The following is a 12,620-nucleotide window of genomic DNA, read 5'->3' on the forward strand; positions in this document are numbered from 1 at the left end:
ATATTTTTGACAAACCTTTATGTAAATTAATTATATAATATTTTTTTTATCAAATGTTATTTCTTCATGTATAACATTTGATTTAAACCATAAATAATTATCAGGAATTTTATTCATTTTTAATATTGTCTTTCTTTCATTTTTTATTTGATCTAAAAGTTTTCTTCCATTATTAAGTATAATTAAAAGGCAATTAATTCTTTTTTCATTATTTTTTAAAATCACATTCAATTCATTATCTTTATTTGTTTTTATAAAAAAATTTTTTTCTGCTAATCCTTTACCATTAATTTTTTCTTTATTAAATAATATAGGTGATTCCATATGAATATTATCACATAAAACAGTAAAATATATTTTTTCAAAATATTTTTGCATTTTAGAAAATTTTAAAGCCTCTTTTTACACTATATCTTTTATAAAGTAATATAAAACCTGAAAACAAACAATATCATTAAATACTTTTTGCCTAAAATTTTGTTATTTCTTTTATAATTCAACTTTAAATAAAATAAATTAAAAATTATTTAGTAAAAGCGCAAGTATTATTAAATTGGTAATTTTGAACATAAATGTAAGCATATGCTATCAAATTTTCTAATACTTTAAAAAATTTCTCTATTTTTAAATTACATTTATCTCCATGGATACTTTAAAATCAAATAAAAACGTCATAATAACATAAGAAAAGTCAATGATTTTATTTTCTTAAGTGTGTTGCATATATTTCAAGTATATAAAAAAAATAAGATAATATATTAAATTTTATCTATAAAATTATATCATTTTTATAATTTTTCTTTTATCAAAGTACAAACTTTTTGAAAACATAAAGTGTAAAAAAAAATCTTTTTACTATAAATAAAAGTTTTTATGTTAGCTAATTAATAAAATTTTTAAAATTAAAATAAAATGTAAAGTTTTTTTTTTTCAAGTTTTTACATTCAATAAAAACAAAGTATTTCTAAATTTCAATTTAATATATTTATTTTATAAGTTATACTTTGCTAATTGAAAAAAGGCAGAATAGAAAGACAGTTTTAAAATATCTAATTAGCATGTGCATGGTAATGACAAGACGTTTTATAATTGAGTTACTTCTATTTATTTAGATAAATCATAGTTTTTGTCATCATCAGTATTCGACAAATTTAGTGCCGTTTTAGTTGTTTTACTAAAATTTTTATTTTTTATTTTAGTTATTTTGCCAATATTAAATGAGGAATGATCAGAGTATAATTCATCCATTACATATGACTGTTTTTGATCGTATTCCTCATTTTCTGTTTTTCCTCTTGATGTAGGACTTTGACATTTACAATATCCACCATCTGTTCCAACTACTCCTGGTATTCCTTCTAAACCATGTCGACCCATTGTTCCAGGCATACCATCAAATCCAGGTCGTCCAGGTGGCCCTTTTTCACCAGGATTCCCAGGTTTTCCATCATAACCAGGATAACCTGTTTCTCCTTTTTTTCCTGTTTGACCTTTAGATCCAGGTTTTCCTTGTAATCCTTGTAATCTTCTTATACCATCACTACCTTTAAAACCTTTTTCTCCAATTGGACCAGGCATTCCTGAATCACCTTGTTCTCCAATCATACCTAAAGCTCCCATTTGTCCAGGTTTTCCTTCCATTCCTACAGAACCTGGCATACCCTAAAAATAAAAAAAAAACTAAGAAAAATATAAAACTTTTTGTGATATAAAATTTTTTTACTATCATATTGTAAACATTATAATTCCTTAATTGTTAAAATTTTAAATTAAATAACTTAAAAGTGGTCATTATAAGAAAAGTGTTTTAAAATTTAATTACTATACAAAATTTTGTTTTTATTTTATACAAAAATATAAAATAGATGATGGTATAAAATATTTAATAGATTGTCACTCAACATGTTTTTCATTTTTGTTAAATTTATAAAGACATGCATTAATACTTCATGTTGTTGTTGTTATATTTTTAAAAACTTACTGGTAAACCATGAGGTCCTGGTAATCCAATTTCTCCTGGTAAACCTTTAAAACCAGGAGGACATTTTCTACATTCTTCCATAATTTTTTGTGTTGTTTGTACAGTTTCTACAAAAATTTGTCCCGGTTCACCAGGTAAACCATTTTTTCCTGGAAAACCAGGAATTCCATCAGTACCTTTAATACCAGGAGGACCTCTGGGACAAAAATTAACACTATTACACTGACAATTAATTAATGTTTGTCTTATTTTTCTATTCTTATAATCTTCATTAGTAATGTAATAAAAATTAAATTGATCATTTAATTTATTATCTATATCTTTAAATTTCTCCAAATTACTCTTACTTAACTTTTCAATATATTTTATTTTATTAATTAAAAATTTTAGAGAAAAAATATGAAATAATATTAATAATAAGCATAAAAAAATGGTAAATTTAATAAAATATGAAATTTTATTATTTTCATGTAAAATATATTTACATTTCATACTTCTCATAGATTAAAAAATATACTCCTTTTTAGAAAAAGTTTAATCATATATATTTTTTTGATAAAATATGCTTTATATAGAACTCAAATATGCAAAAATTATAAATTTGCTAAAATCCAGTTTGATTAAAATAATAAATAAATAATGTAATTTATATTTGTTTGTTTGATTTTTTTTTAAAAATTTGTTTATCTCATCCATAAAACCTCTTAAAAATTATTAACCACCAATAATTGGATAAACAGATTAAAGAATTTAGAAACATTATTTACTTGATAATATATGAAGCTTTTTAGAATTACTTATTTGATGATTTATGTGTTACCATTTACATGTTTGGTGTTATTATTACAATTATATTTTTTTTTTCTCCATATTTTTATAAATATTAATTGCATTTTATAAATATAAACATTATTTAAAACCTTAAAATAAGTTATAAAAACAAATGGTAGATTTTATTGATATATATATATATATAATTATCTAAGACATTTGATTAAAATGATGTTCTTAATAGTCTTCTTAATGTAAGAAATTTCATATAATAACAGAGATATACTTCATTTCTTATATATTTTTTTTTTCTAACATTCAACGAGGCGTATTCTTTATTACTAAAGAAATAATCTTTTCATCATACAGAGTTTATTTATTACCCTGTAAACTATAAAAATTTTTTTTTTTTTCTATTTATTAGGAATGATGTTCTTGAAGTATTGTTTTGTTGAAACATTTTTATAATTATATTTAATTATTATTTTATTGTGATTTTATTTTGTTTATAATTTTATTTAAAATAAAAAGATTTAAAAATTTTTCTTTTGTTTTCAAAAAAAAAAAAAATTGCCATAATTTACAAATGGTATCTTTAAGTATTTCTTGAAATTATTAATATTATATATGTTTTAAAAGAAAAAAAAATATAAATAAAATAAACGGTGTTATTAAATATGCTAATAACATCTTATCTTATTTTATTGTTCCTTAGATTTATAACTAATAACATAAATACACTTTTTTAGTGTTTGATAAATCATTTATATTACTTTTGACAAAATGTTGCTATAAAATAAATATATATATTTATATATTTTAAAAAAAATTAAACAAAATTTTATAAGACTTTCTTATTTTAACGTGGCAAAAATATTAGTTAATAGTTAAACAAATTATGTATGCATTATTTAGATATAATAATTTATGGAATTATGATGCTTCAATTACGTTTAATTATTAAATAATAATTTATTTATAATCTAATAAAATAAATTAAATCATATAAATATTGAATTTTATATAATTATAATAATTTAATTTGAAATTATGGTTGATTTAAAATTTAACAGTTTTAACAATTCCTCTTTTATATCCCATTATTATTTAGATATATATATATATATTAATATAAAAATTCCATAAAATATTTTATGGAAACCTTGTAAATTTTTAATTGAATATGATAACTAATAATATATTATTTTTTTTAAATTATAGATATTAAATGATTTATTTTATTTTTACAAAATTTATAGAAATAAATAAATAACTCTCTTATTCTTTAACAATCTTTTACTGATAAATAAGATTTTTTTTAAACTCTAAGTACTTAAAATCATCATACTAAACACTTAATTTCCTTATTAAAAGTTTTTATTAAACAATTCTTATTAAAAATTTATTTAAACAATGATAATAAAAAGAGTATTTAAAAAAAAAATAGTTTATCTAAAACTTTTATTAATTAAAAATATTTCTTTCTACCAAACATCATATTTACTCAAACTTTTATAAAAAAGAGATTTAAAATTTTTGTTGTATTAATTATGCAAAATAGATTCTTTTAATAAGTAGTAACCATTCAAGGGATATTAGTTTGCATGTCAAAAGTTATTAACATAAACTTCCTGTGGTAAGATTTTATTTTCCTTATATTAAGTATATTTTTAATCTTAAACTATGTCAAGCTTATATATTTTTACTTTACCATCTCATATGACCTTTTCTCGGGACACTTATAAAAATATTTATAAAAACTTCTTAACATTTATAGTATTATTATTCTATTTTCAAGAAAAAAAACAAATATTCTTTATCATACAATATTAAAATTGTCTCACGGTATTTTTAAAAAATATTTTTTTTTTCAAAATCAAAATTATAAGAAAATAACTATTTTGGCTAAATATTTTTTATCAAATAAATTATTATATATATCCATTAATCTAAATAATTTTGTTTATAAAATGATATATTAAAATATTCTATTTTTAATTTTATTTTATATTTAATATAATTTTTAAATGATTATTATCTATTTTTTTTTAAATCTTTATATTTGGAATTGTCTATATTTTTTTATTTAAAAATATTATAATATTATAGATGGGTAATAGTAATTCTTCAAAATTTCATCGAATATCAAAAAAATGTGTGCCGTCATCGAGTATGTCATCATCAGTAATTGGTTCAAAAAACGAAAAAAAATATGTTGATCAAAGTTTAAATAACAAAACAAAATCTATGTATGAACTTTCAACAAAACTTAATGAAACAAAAAATAAACAGGAAAGTAAAGATAATTCAATTGATGATATAAAAGTGGATAAAAAAAATGAAATATTAAAAGATAACATAAAAGGAGATAGTAAATATTTATCAAGTAATGAGAAGAAGAAGAACGACAAAATAAGTAAACGTCAGATATGCCGTTCACAAACAGTTAGAATAAAATTAGATAATGATATTTTGGATATAGATAGCAAAAACAACAGTGTTAGGTAAGTGAACATAAAAACACCATAGTTATTTTAAAGTTATTTATCATAAGCCATATGTTGTAATATTTAAAATTGATTAATTAATGAGGATGTTAGTTTTGTTTAAATTTTTTTTAACATCAATTTTATTATGTCATAATATTGGATATAAGTATCTTGGTAAACTAATTAAAAGTAATTTTTAAATTTATCATTTTCACATTTGCTTTTTATTCTTTTCGGTATAATATATATAAAAAAAAAGATATATATATATATATATATATATATGTAATATATTAAACATTTATATTTTATTATTTTTATAACTAAATATCTATTAAACTATTTATGAATTAAATCAAAATTTATACAACATATTTTTTAACAAAAGTGTAAAAAACTTCTTAAAATATATATTATTTTTATTTCTAATATATTTTTTTTTTGTTAAAAATTATTTTTAGACCAATTATTAAACCACCATCAAAAGTAATGCCATTAATTCATTCTACCTCAGCAATAAATTTTTTAAGTAATTTGCGGAGTGACAATTCATCTATAACAAATAATACAAATTCTCAATTATCAAAAAAATCTTCATTACGAAGTAAAAAAATTTCATTACCAAATAAAGATAAAGTTAATAATTCAATTTCACTTATTAAAAAAAATTCTAAAAAAGATTTACATCCAGTTTCAAATTTAGGTAAAGAAATAATTATATCATGTTTTGAAAATCCACATGGTGATTTGGGGCAAAGAGTTATTGGAAGGTTATATGAAAAAAGGATTGATTATCAAAAATTTATTATAACATTTGGAAGACAAAATATGCGTGTATTGGCTGATCAGTTAAAATTATTAATGGAAAATGTTGTTGAAAATGTTAGTTTATTTTATTTTTTTTTTAGTTAATTTTTATGAATATTTTATAGTTAGATAATATTACAACAATTGAAAATTTATCAAAAGCATATGGGGAGGCACATGTTGATCTCAAAGTTTTTGGTTTTAAACCAGATTTCTGGGTAGGACTTGCAGATTCTTTAACAGTAGAATGTGTAATATTAGATCAAGCTACACATTCACCTACAGATGTCGTTGCAGCATGGAGCCAATTAATTACAACAATATTTTCAAATATCAGAGATGGGTATTATGGAGCTTTAAGGTTACATAGAATTGCATCAAGAAAAAATATGATTGCAAAAAAAACACTTAGTAGTGAAATTAGTAGTAGTAATTCGCAACAAACAGATTCAGATGCAACAAATTCTTCTACTCTTCCAATATCAAGTGTAAATGATAAAGATATAAATTTGTTAGAAGAAATAAAAAATTACAATAATAATAATGATGCAAATCGTACTTTTATTGATTATTCACAAAAAAAAGTTATAGATTTACCAAAAAATAATAACCCATCAAAAGATAATTCTATAGTAAAAAAGATTACTTCTTTTTCTTTATCATCTAAGCCATCTTTAACACGATGGAAAACTATACAGGATTAAATTTTTTAAAATATTTCTTATTTTTTTTTATATTTTTTAATTCTTTAAAATATATCATTTTTATTATTATTTAAACTTATTTCCAAATAAACTCACTTTATATGCCATTGTATTATGATATTGTATAAAAATATTTAAATAAAATATAAATATATAATATTTCATTTACTATAATAAATATGAAGGGTAAAAATTAAAAATTATATTAACTTTACAAAGATCAATAATTGGTCTTATTTCTTAATTTTTAAAACATTTCTTGCCAACATTAACATTATAAGATATATCAAAAGATAATGTTATTTTAAAAAAAAAAAGTATGTTTGAGGGTAAACTTTCATGATGGATAATATAATTGTACGTGATATAATAAAAAAAAAAGCTAATATATCTTTAAACAATTTTTAAGAAAATCTCAAATGATGTAATGAACATTTAAAAAATTTATAACAAAGTAATTTATTTTAATATGTTGATTTGATGTATTTGACAATAGACAAATATTTTTTAATATGTTTGTGTTTTGACAATAAAAATACTTTATTTATTAAGATAAAACAAAAAAAAATTTGCGCCATCAAAATTTTTAATAACCATTATTTGTTTTGATATATATATTTTTTTTTTATTTCATAAATAATTTAATTGTGAAGAGTTATAGTAAAATGATTGATTTTGTTTACTAATATTTATTTTTTTATATTTAAAGTAAAAATAAATAATATCCATGCAACTAAATTAAATACATTTAATATTAATTTTCAAAGATAAAAAAAAATTAATTATTAAATTATATTAAATAAATATAATTAAATATCTTAGTATGTATTTTAATAATACATATAAAAAAAAAGTTAAATTGATAGAAAAAATTAAATGATATCAAGTTGTTATGATGTGTAACATTTTTGTTAAACATAATAATAAAAAAGTTTTGGATAAAAATATTTAAAGTATAAGAATATATTACTTTATGTATCACTTTTTAATATATTATATGTAACAAGTTTGAAATATTAAAAAATAAATATATCAACAATAATAAGAAAATATTTTCAAATGTTTATTTTGCCAGTAATATTCTTCTAAAAGTATCACCTCTGCATCTAACATTTTTATTCTTAAATTATATATATATCAGAATAATATTTACTTTTCCGATCAACATTATAAACTAATTTTTATGATTCTCTCATTTACATAAATAAAGTCTATATATAATTTTGATTTAGTTGTAACCTTTTTATAATAAAATGATCTATATATGTTTAAAAAAATTAATGTTATATATATATAAATTATAATATAATATCCTTGATATTATTTAAAGTACATAGAAAAATAATTTTCTATGTTCTAATTAAAATATATAATAAAAATTATACTATATTATTTTTATTATCATTATCTCCTTAATCAGAATCAATGATTAACTATTATATTTTGATTTTTATAATAAAAAATATTTTTATAAAATATCGACAAAATTAATTATCATTTTTGATCTATCAATTTCAGCCCATCCATTAATAAGTCAATTAGAATTTAATTAATTTGTGGTATGTCTGAATCAGTTGCATCATATCATATACCTTCTAAAGACGGTAAACTTAGTGGCGGTGGTTTTAGTCCATTATCAAAGTCATACAATAAATCTAATACTATGTCAAAAATATTTCCTACCAATGAATTTGACTCACAAAAAGTTAAAAGAAAATTAGATGAAAGAATTGCTATATGGACATTAATATCACTTTTTGGTGCTGCTGTTGTTCTTATTATTTATGGAACTATTCATGGTACTGTACATGAACCATTAAAATATTATAGTGAAATGGCTCAAGATAATTTGTTACGTTCTGGTAAATTTAATCAAACCATTTTTCAACATCCAAATGGAACAATAAAAAGTATTGTTAAAACAATTAATGTTGATAAAAATGATCTTACACCACAATTTTTGAAAAATTTTCTTGATAATTTAAATGGTCTTCATACATGTATTCTTAATCTTATTGCTTTCAATATTATTTCTTTTGCAATTTTAATTGCTCTACATATTATTTATACATTTGCAACAAGTCATAATGGAACAATCAAAGTTATTTATAGACTTGTTATAGCACTTTTACTTATATGTTTACTTTTTCAAGCCGGAGCAGCCATTTTTTATTTAATTCCAAAAGCTTCTAATATAAGTAATGATTGTGATTTTCTTTTAGAAAAGTCAAAACCATCATTTAATTTAGTTAAAAAACAATTAGAAGATGAAATTATTTGTAAATTTGGACTAGATGAAATAACTATTCAACTTGGGCGTATCGTATGTTTATAATTACCTATTTTTTTTTTTTATTATAATTAATTAAATTTTAGGATTCCTGTCTACCTAAAATAAAAAACAAACTTTTTTCTTCTTTTGCAGGCTTTCTTATTTTGCTTTTTAGTTTAACTTCATTTATTTTAATATTATTAACAGCATTATGGGATACATGGCTTAAAGATCAATTATTTGTTAAAAAAGGAAGAAAATTTTTTAAAAAATTGCTTGAAAGTAATTAAATAAAAATGTTATAGATATTAAATTTTTTATTATATATGTGTAATTTTTTTTTAATGACCGCATATGATGATATTCACAGTTAGGTAAAAAGGAGAAAATTATATATATATGTTTTTTTTTATCTACCAACAATTATTTCACATAAAATATATATAAAAACATTTAGTAATGATATAAAAAATATGTTTAAATGAATTAAATTTTCTCATAAATGTAATTATTTATTTTATTTTATTTTATTTTTGTTTTATATTTTTCAAAATCCATCTTCAAAAATTTCTTGATTACGAAATATTCCTTCATAAAAGTTATCAGGAAAACGGTATTGACCACTATTTAACATTCTTCTTAAAATTTTTGGTGAACGTTGAAAAGGTATTAATCTTGATGAACGACTTCCTGGAGAAACATCATTAATATTGTCAAATGATCTACCATTTCTCATTAATGCTCCTCTTAATGGATAAACTGAAGTAAAGAAAAATCCAATAAGGATAACTAAAAAAAAAATTAATTAAATAATTTTTTAATAAAAGCTTACTTTTAAAAAATAAAACAGAAATATGCATCTTGGAAAATATTATATAAATGACATAAGTTAAAAAATTTTTCATATTTATCCTTTCTTGTATAATATTAAAATTTAATTTTATGATTATATTAATTATACTAATATTAAATAAAAAATTAATTTTGAAAATTTATTGTATATAAAAACAAGCTAAAGTTATTGACAATACAACATATCCTAACTTATAATTCTATTTTTCCATATAATTCAATTACTTATTATTAAATTTTTTTTAATTATTTATATCATATTAATAATTAAAACCCATTAATTTTACATGTTACTAATTTAATTATAAAATAATTAAAAGATATTTATATACATTCTTTACATTGAATTTTATTTAACAAATTTAAAGATATATAAAATACTTTTATTAAAACCCACATTATTATAAAAGTATTTTAACATTTAAAAAATTATTACATATAAATATATATAGTTTACATTTAAAATAAAAAATATATTTTTATAAAAAGATTTTATATATTTTATAAAAATTTGATAGAAATTCTATTAAAATTAAGAAGAATTCATTTTTAAATCATAAACAGTAACGTTAGTTGATGAAACAATAATATAATGAATTGTCTGAGAGTCATCTAATAAATTTACTCCATCTTCAAAACATACTTTAATAGTTCTAGGAGAGTCAAGTTCAATTTGATTCATTAAATCATTACATCCTAACATTGAAATTAAAGACAATTGTTTTGAATCTTCATCTAACCAAAATGTTGCAAAAGTATCAACATTATTTGCTCTTAAAACAATTGAATTTAATTCTCTTTTTTCTGAAATTTTATCATTATGAAGGGTTGATGAAATAAAACTAATATCATAATTATTTTTTCCATCTTCATAAAATTGATTTACATTCTCAATTTTGAAAGTTTTTATTTGTGATCTATTACGTGCACCTCCTAAAATAACAGCAAGAGTATCAGAAGTTTTATTGAAACTAAGAGATAAAATATCTCCACAACATTTATAAAAAGCTTCACGACCACTTCTATCATCAAAAATACAAACATCAGTCATCTGAGAACAAATAACAGCATGTTCATTGATACTTTGAAGGTTCATAATAGGTTTCTTTAATCCTGTATGTATTTCACCATATGAATTAGTATATCTATTTATACTTAACCATCTTGTTGTATTTTCAAAAAATGTTCTAACAAAAATATGACCACGTTTTGTTCCAATAGCATATTTATTTGGTGTTAACCATGTAAGTCCTGTAGGTTTATGAAGAAGTGTTACTCTACCAGAAAATGTTTGGGATTGCCCGATTACTCCTTCAAATTTTGAGATAACTCCAAAAACTTCTTCATTAAATTTAAGATTATAAAATCTTCCTTTATTACAAACAGCAATTACTCTTTGAATATTTGGTAAAAGAGGATCTTTTATAACTTTTACAGAAACTATCTCTTGATCAGATAATGATATATAAACTGAACCTCTTAAATAACGAAAAAAAGATATTCCAAAGTGATAAACATTATTATTTCTAACAATTCTCTTAACTGCTGATACAATTAATCCATCATTATAAGTTGAATCAATAACTTCATCAAAATGTACACGATATTTTCTTGTTGTTGTACATGACATTGAAGGAGATACTCTTGGATATCTTGGTGCTAATGTCATATTCATAAAATCTATACCTCTTTCAGAGGGAAGTAATGATATTGGTGGACTACTAATAGTTTCAACTACACCAAAATTTGAATCATCTGATGCATTGTCATCCTGATTATTTCTTGTTAAATTATTACGTTGTGGTCTTTCTAAATTAAATATTCTACTTGTTTGTACCATACTAGCTAAAGTATTAGTGTTACTTTCACCCATGTTACGATTAATTACAAATGCAAGATTAGCTACACGACGACTTGGTAATGGATTACTATTATTTATACGAGAGTCACTACCATTCAATTCAGTTAACATTCTTTCATATGCAGAAATGTCGTCATCTCTATCTATGGCAAATGAACGTAGAGTAAATGCTTCACGTCGTAAACGTAAACTATTTTTAAGTTGTTCCTTCAATTTAATATTTTCAGTACTTAATTCTTTAATTTTTATTTCATATTCATCAATTAACTTTTTACGGCCCAAAATTACTGTTTCAATGGATGTCTATAAATAATACATTTTTTTATTTTTTATAAAAGAAAATAAAAATTTTTTGTTACATTTTTGGTTAATCCATAAAGTGGTATAATTGAATTGTATACATTATCTTCAATTTTTATTTTTAAATCAATTATTGGACATTTACAAGTAGGACAGAAATGGTCAGCTGCCTGAATACTAAACCATTTTACAAGGCAACTTTTACCAAAAATATGACCACATGGTAATGTACATATATTATGAATTCCACCACCTTCACTAAATGATTGAAAACAAATAGAACAATTAAAATTAACTTGAAACGTGTCATTTTTTATAACATCATTAGAGATAGTTTCTGTTTTATCTTCTTCATAATTTAATTCATATTTTATTTTTTCTTTTGTATTATCATCATGCTCAGCCATCTTCAAATAAACTTACAAATGACCAGAAATCTTAAATACTATGTAAATAAAAATACACGTCTAAAAATCAGTTTTTTTTAGAATCTAAAAGTAAATATTAAAAAGATAACTCTTTTATAATACATTGGTATCTAGTTTTAAAAAAGTAAATGTTGGAGTAGTGTAGTCAAATAATA

The 12,620-nt window shown here is 20.5% G+C and overlaps 6 protein-coding genes across 6 annotated transcripts; 2 read left to right on the forward strand and 4 right to left on the reverse strand.

The window, feature by feature from the left end:
• Nucleotides 1-30: 30 nt before the first annotated feature.
• Nucleotides 31-378, reverse strand: SRAE_2000360450 (Hypothetical protein; the record flags this gene model as incomplete). The annotated part of the gene is made up of 1 exon (XM_024654817.1): nt 31-378. One exon carries the CDS (start codon nt 376-378, stop codon nt 31-33), a length of 348 nt encoding a protein of 115 aa, XP_024508151.1.
• Nucleotides 379-1,104: 726 nt separating this feature from the next.
• On the reverse strand, nt 1,105-2,482 carry SRAE_2000360500 (Collagen triple helix repeat-containing protein; the record flags this gene model as incomplete). Its single annotated transcript, XM_024654819.1, has 2 exons — nt 1,105-1,662; nt 1,982-2,482. 2 exons carry the CDS (start codon nt 2,480-2,482, stop codon nt 1,105-1,107), a joined length of 1,059 nt encoding a protein of 352 aa, XP_024508152.1.
• A 2,379-nt stretch (nt 2,483-4,861) lies between these two features.
• SRAE_2000360600 (Globin-like domain and Globin, structural domain-containing protein) lies at nt 4,862-6,752 on the forward strand (the record flags this gene model as incomplete). Its single annotated transcript, XM_024654820.1, has 3 exons — nt 4,862-5,256; nt 5,703-6,123; nt 6,174-6,752. The coding sequence occupies 3 exons, from the start codon at nt 4,862-4,864 to the stop codon at nt 6,750-6,752; spliced, it is 1,395 nt and encodes a 464-aa protein (XP_024508153.1).
• Nucleotides 6,753-8,313: 1,561 nt separating this feature from the next.
• Nucleotides 8,314-9,314, forward strand: SRAE_2000360700 (Hypothetical protein; the record flags this gene model as incomplete). The annotated part of the gene is made up of 2 exons (XM_024654821.1): nt 8,314-9,075; nt 9,129-9,314. The coding sequence occupies 2 exons, from the start codon at nt 8,314-8,316 to the stop codon at nt 9,312-9,314; spliced, it is 948 nt and encodes a 315-aa protein (XP_024508154.1).
• Nucleotides 9,315-9,571: 257 nt separating this feature from the next.
• Nucleotides 9,572-9,884, reverse strand: SRAE_2000360800 (Hypothetical protein; the record flags this gene model as incomplete). Its single annotated transcript, XM_024654822.1, has 2 exons — nt 9,572-9,813; nt 9,857-9,884. 2 exons carry the CDS (start codon nt 9,882-9,884, stop codon nt 9,572-9,574), a joined length of 270 nt encoding a protein of 89 aa, XP_024508155.1.
• Nucleotides 9,885-10,408: 524 nt separating this feature from the next.
• Nucleotides 10,409-12,444, reverse strand: SRAE_2000360900 (Zinc finger, RING-type domain and Zinc finger, RING/FYVE/PHD-type domain-containing protein; the record flags this gene model as incomplete). Its single annotated transcript, XM_024654823.1, has 2 exons — nt 10,409-12,040; nt 12,097-12,444. The coding sequence occupies 2 exons, from the start codon at nt 12,442-12,444 to the stop codon at nt 10,409-10,411; spliced, it is 1,980 nt and encodes a 659-aa protein (XP_024508156.1).
• Nucleotides 12,445-12,620: the final 176 nt, after the last annotated feature.

This window comes from Strongyloides ratti (genome assembly GCF_001040885.1).
Source record: "Strongyloides ratti genome assembly S_ratti_ED321, chromosome : 2".
Taxonomy (NCBI): domain Eukaryota; kingdom Metazoa; phylum Nematoda; class Chromadorea; order Rhabditida; family Strongyloididae; genus Strongyloides; species Strongyloides ratti.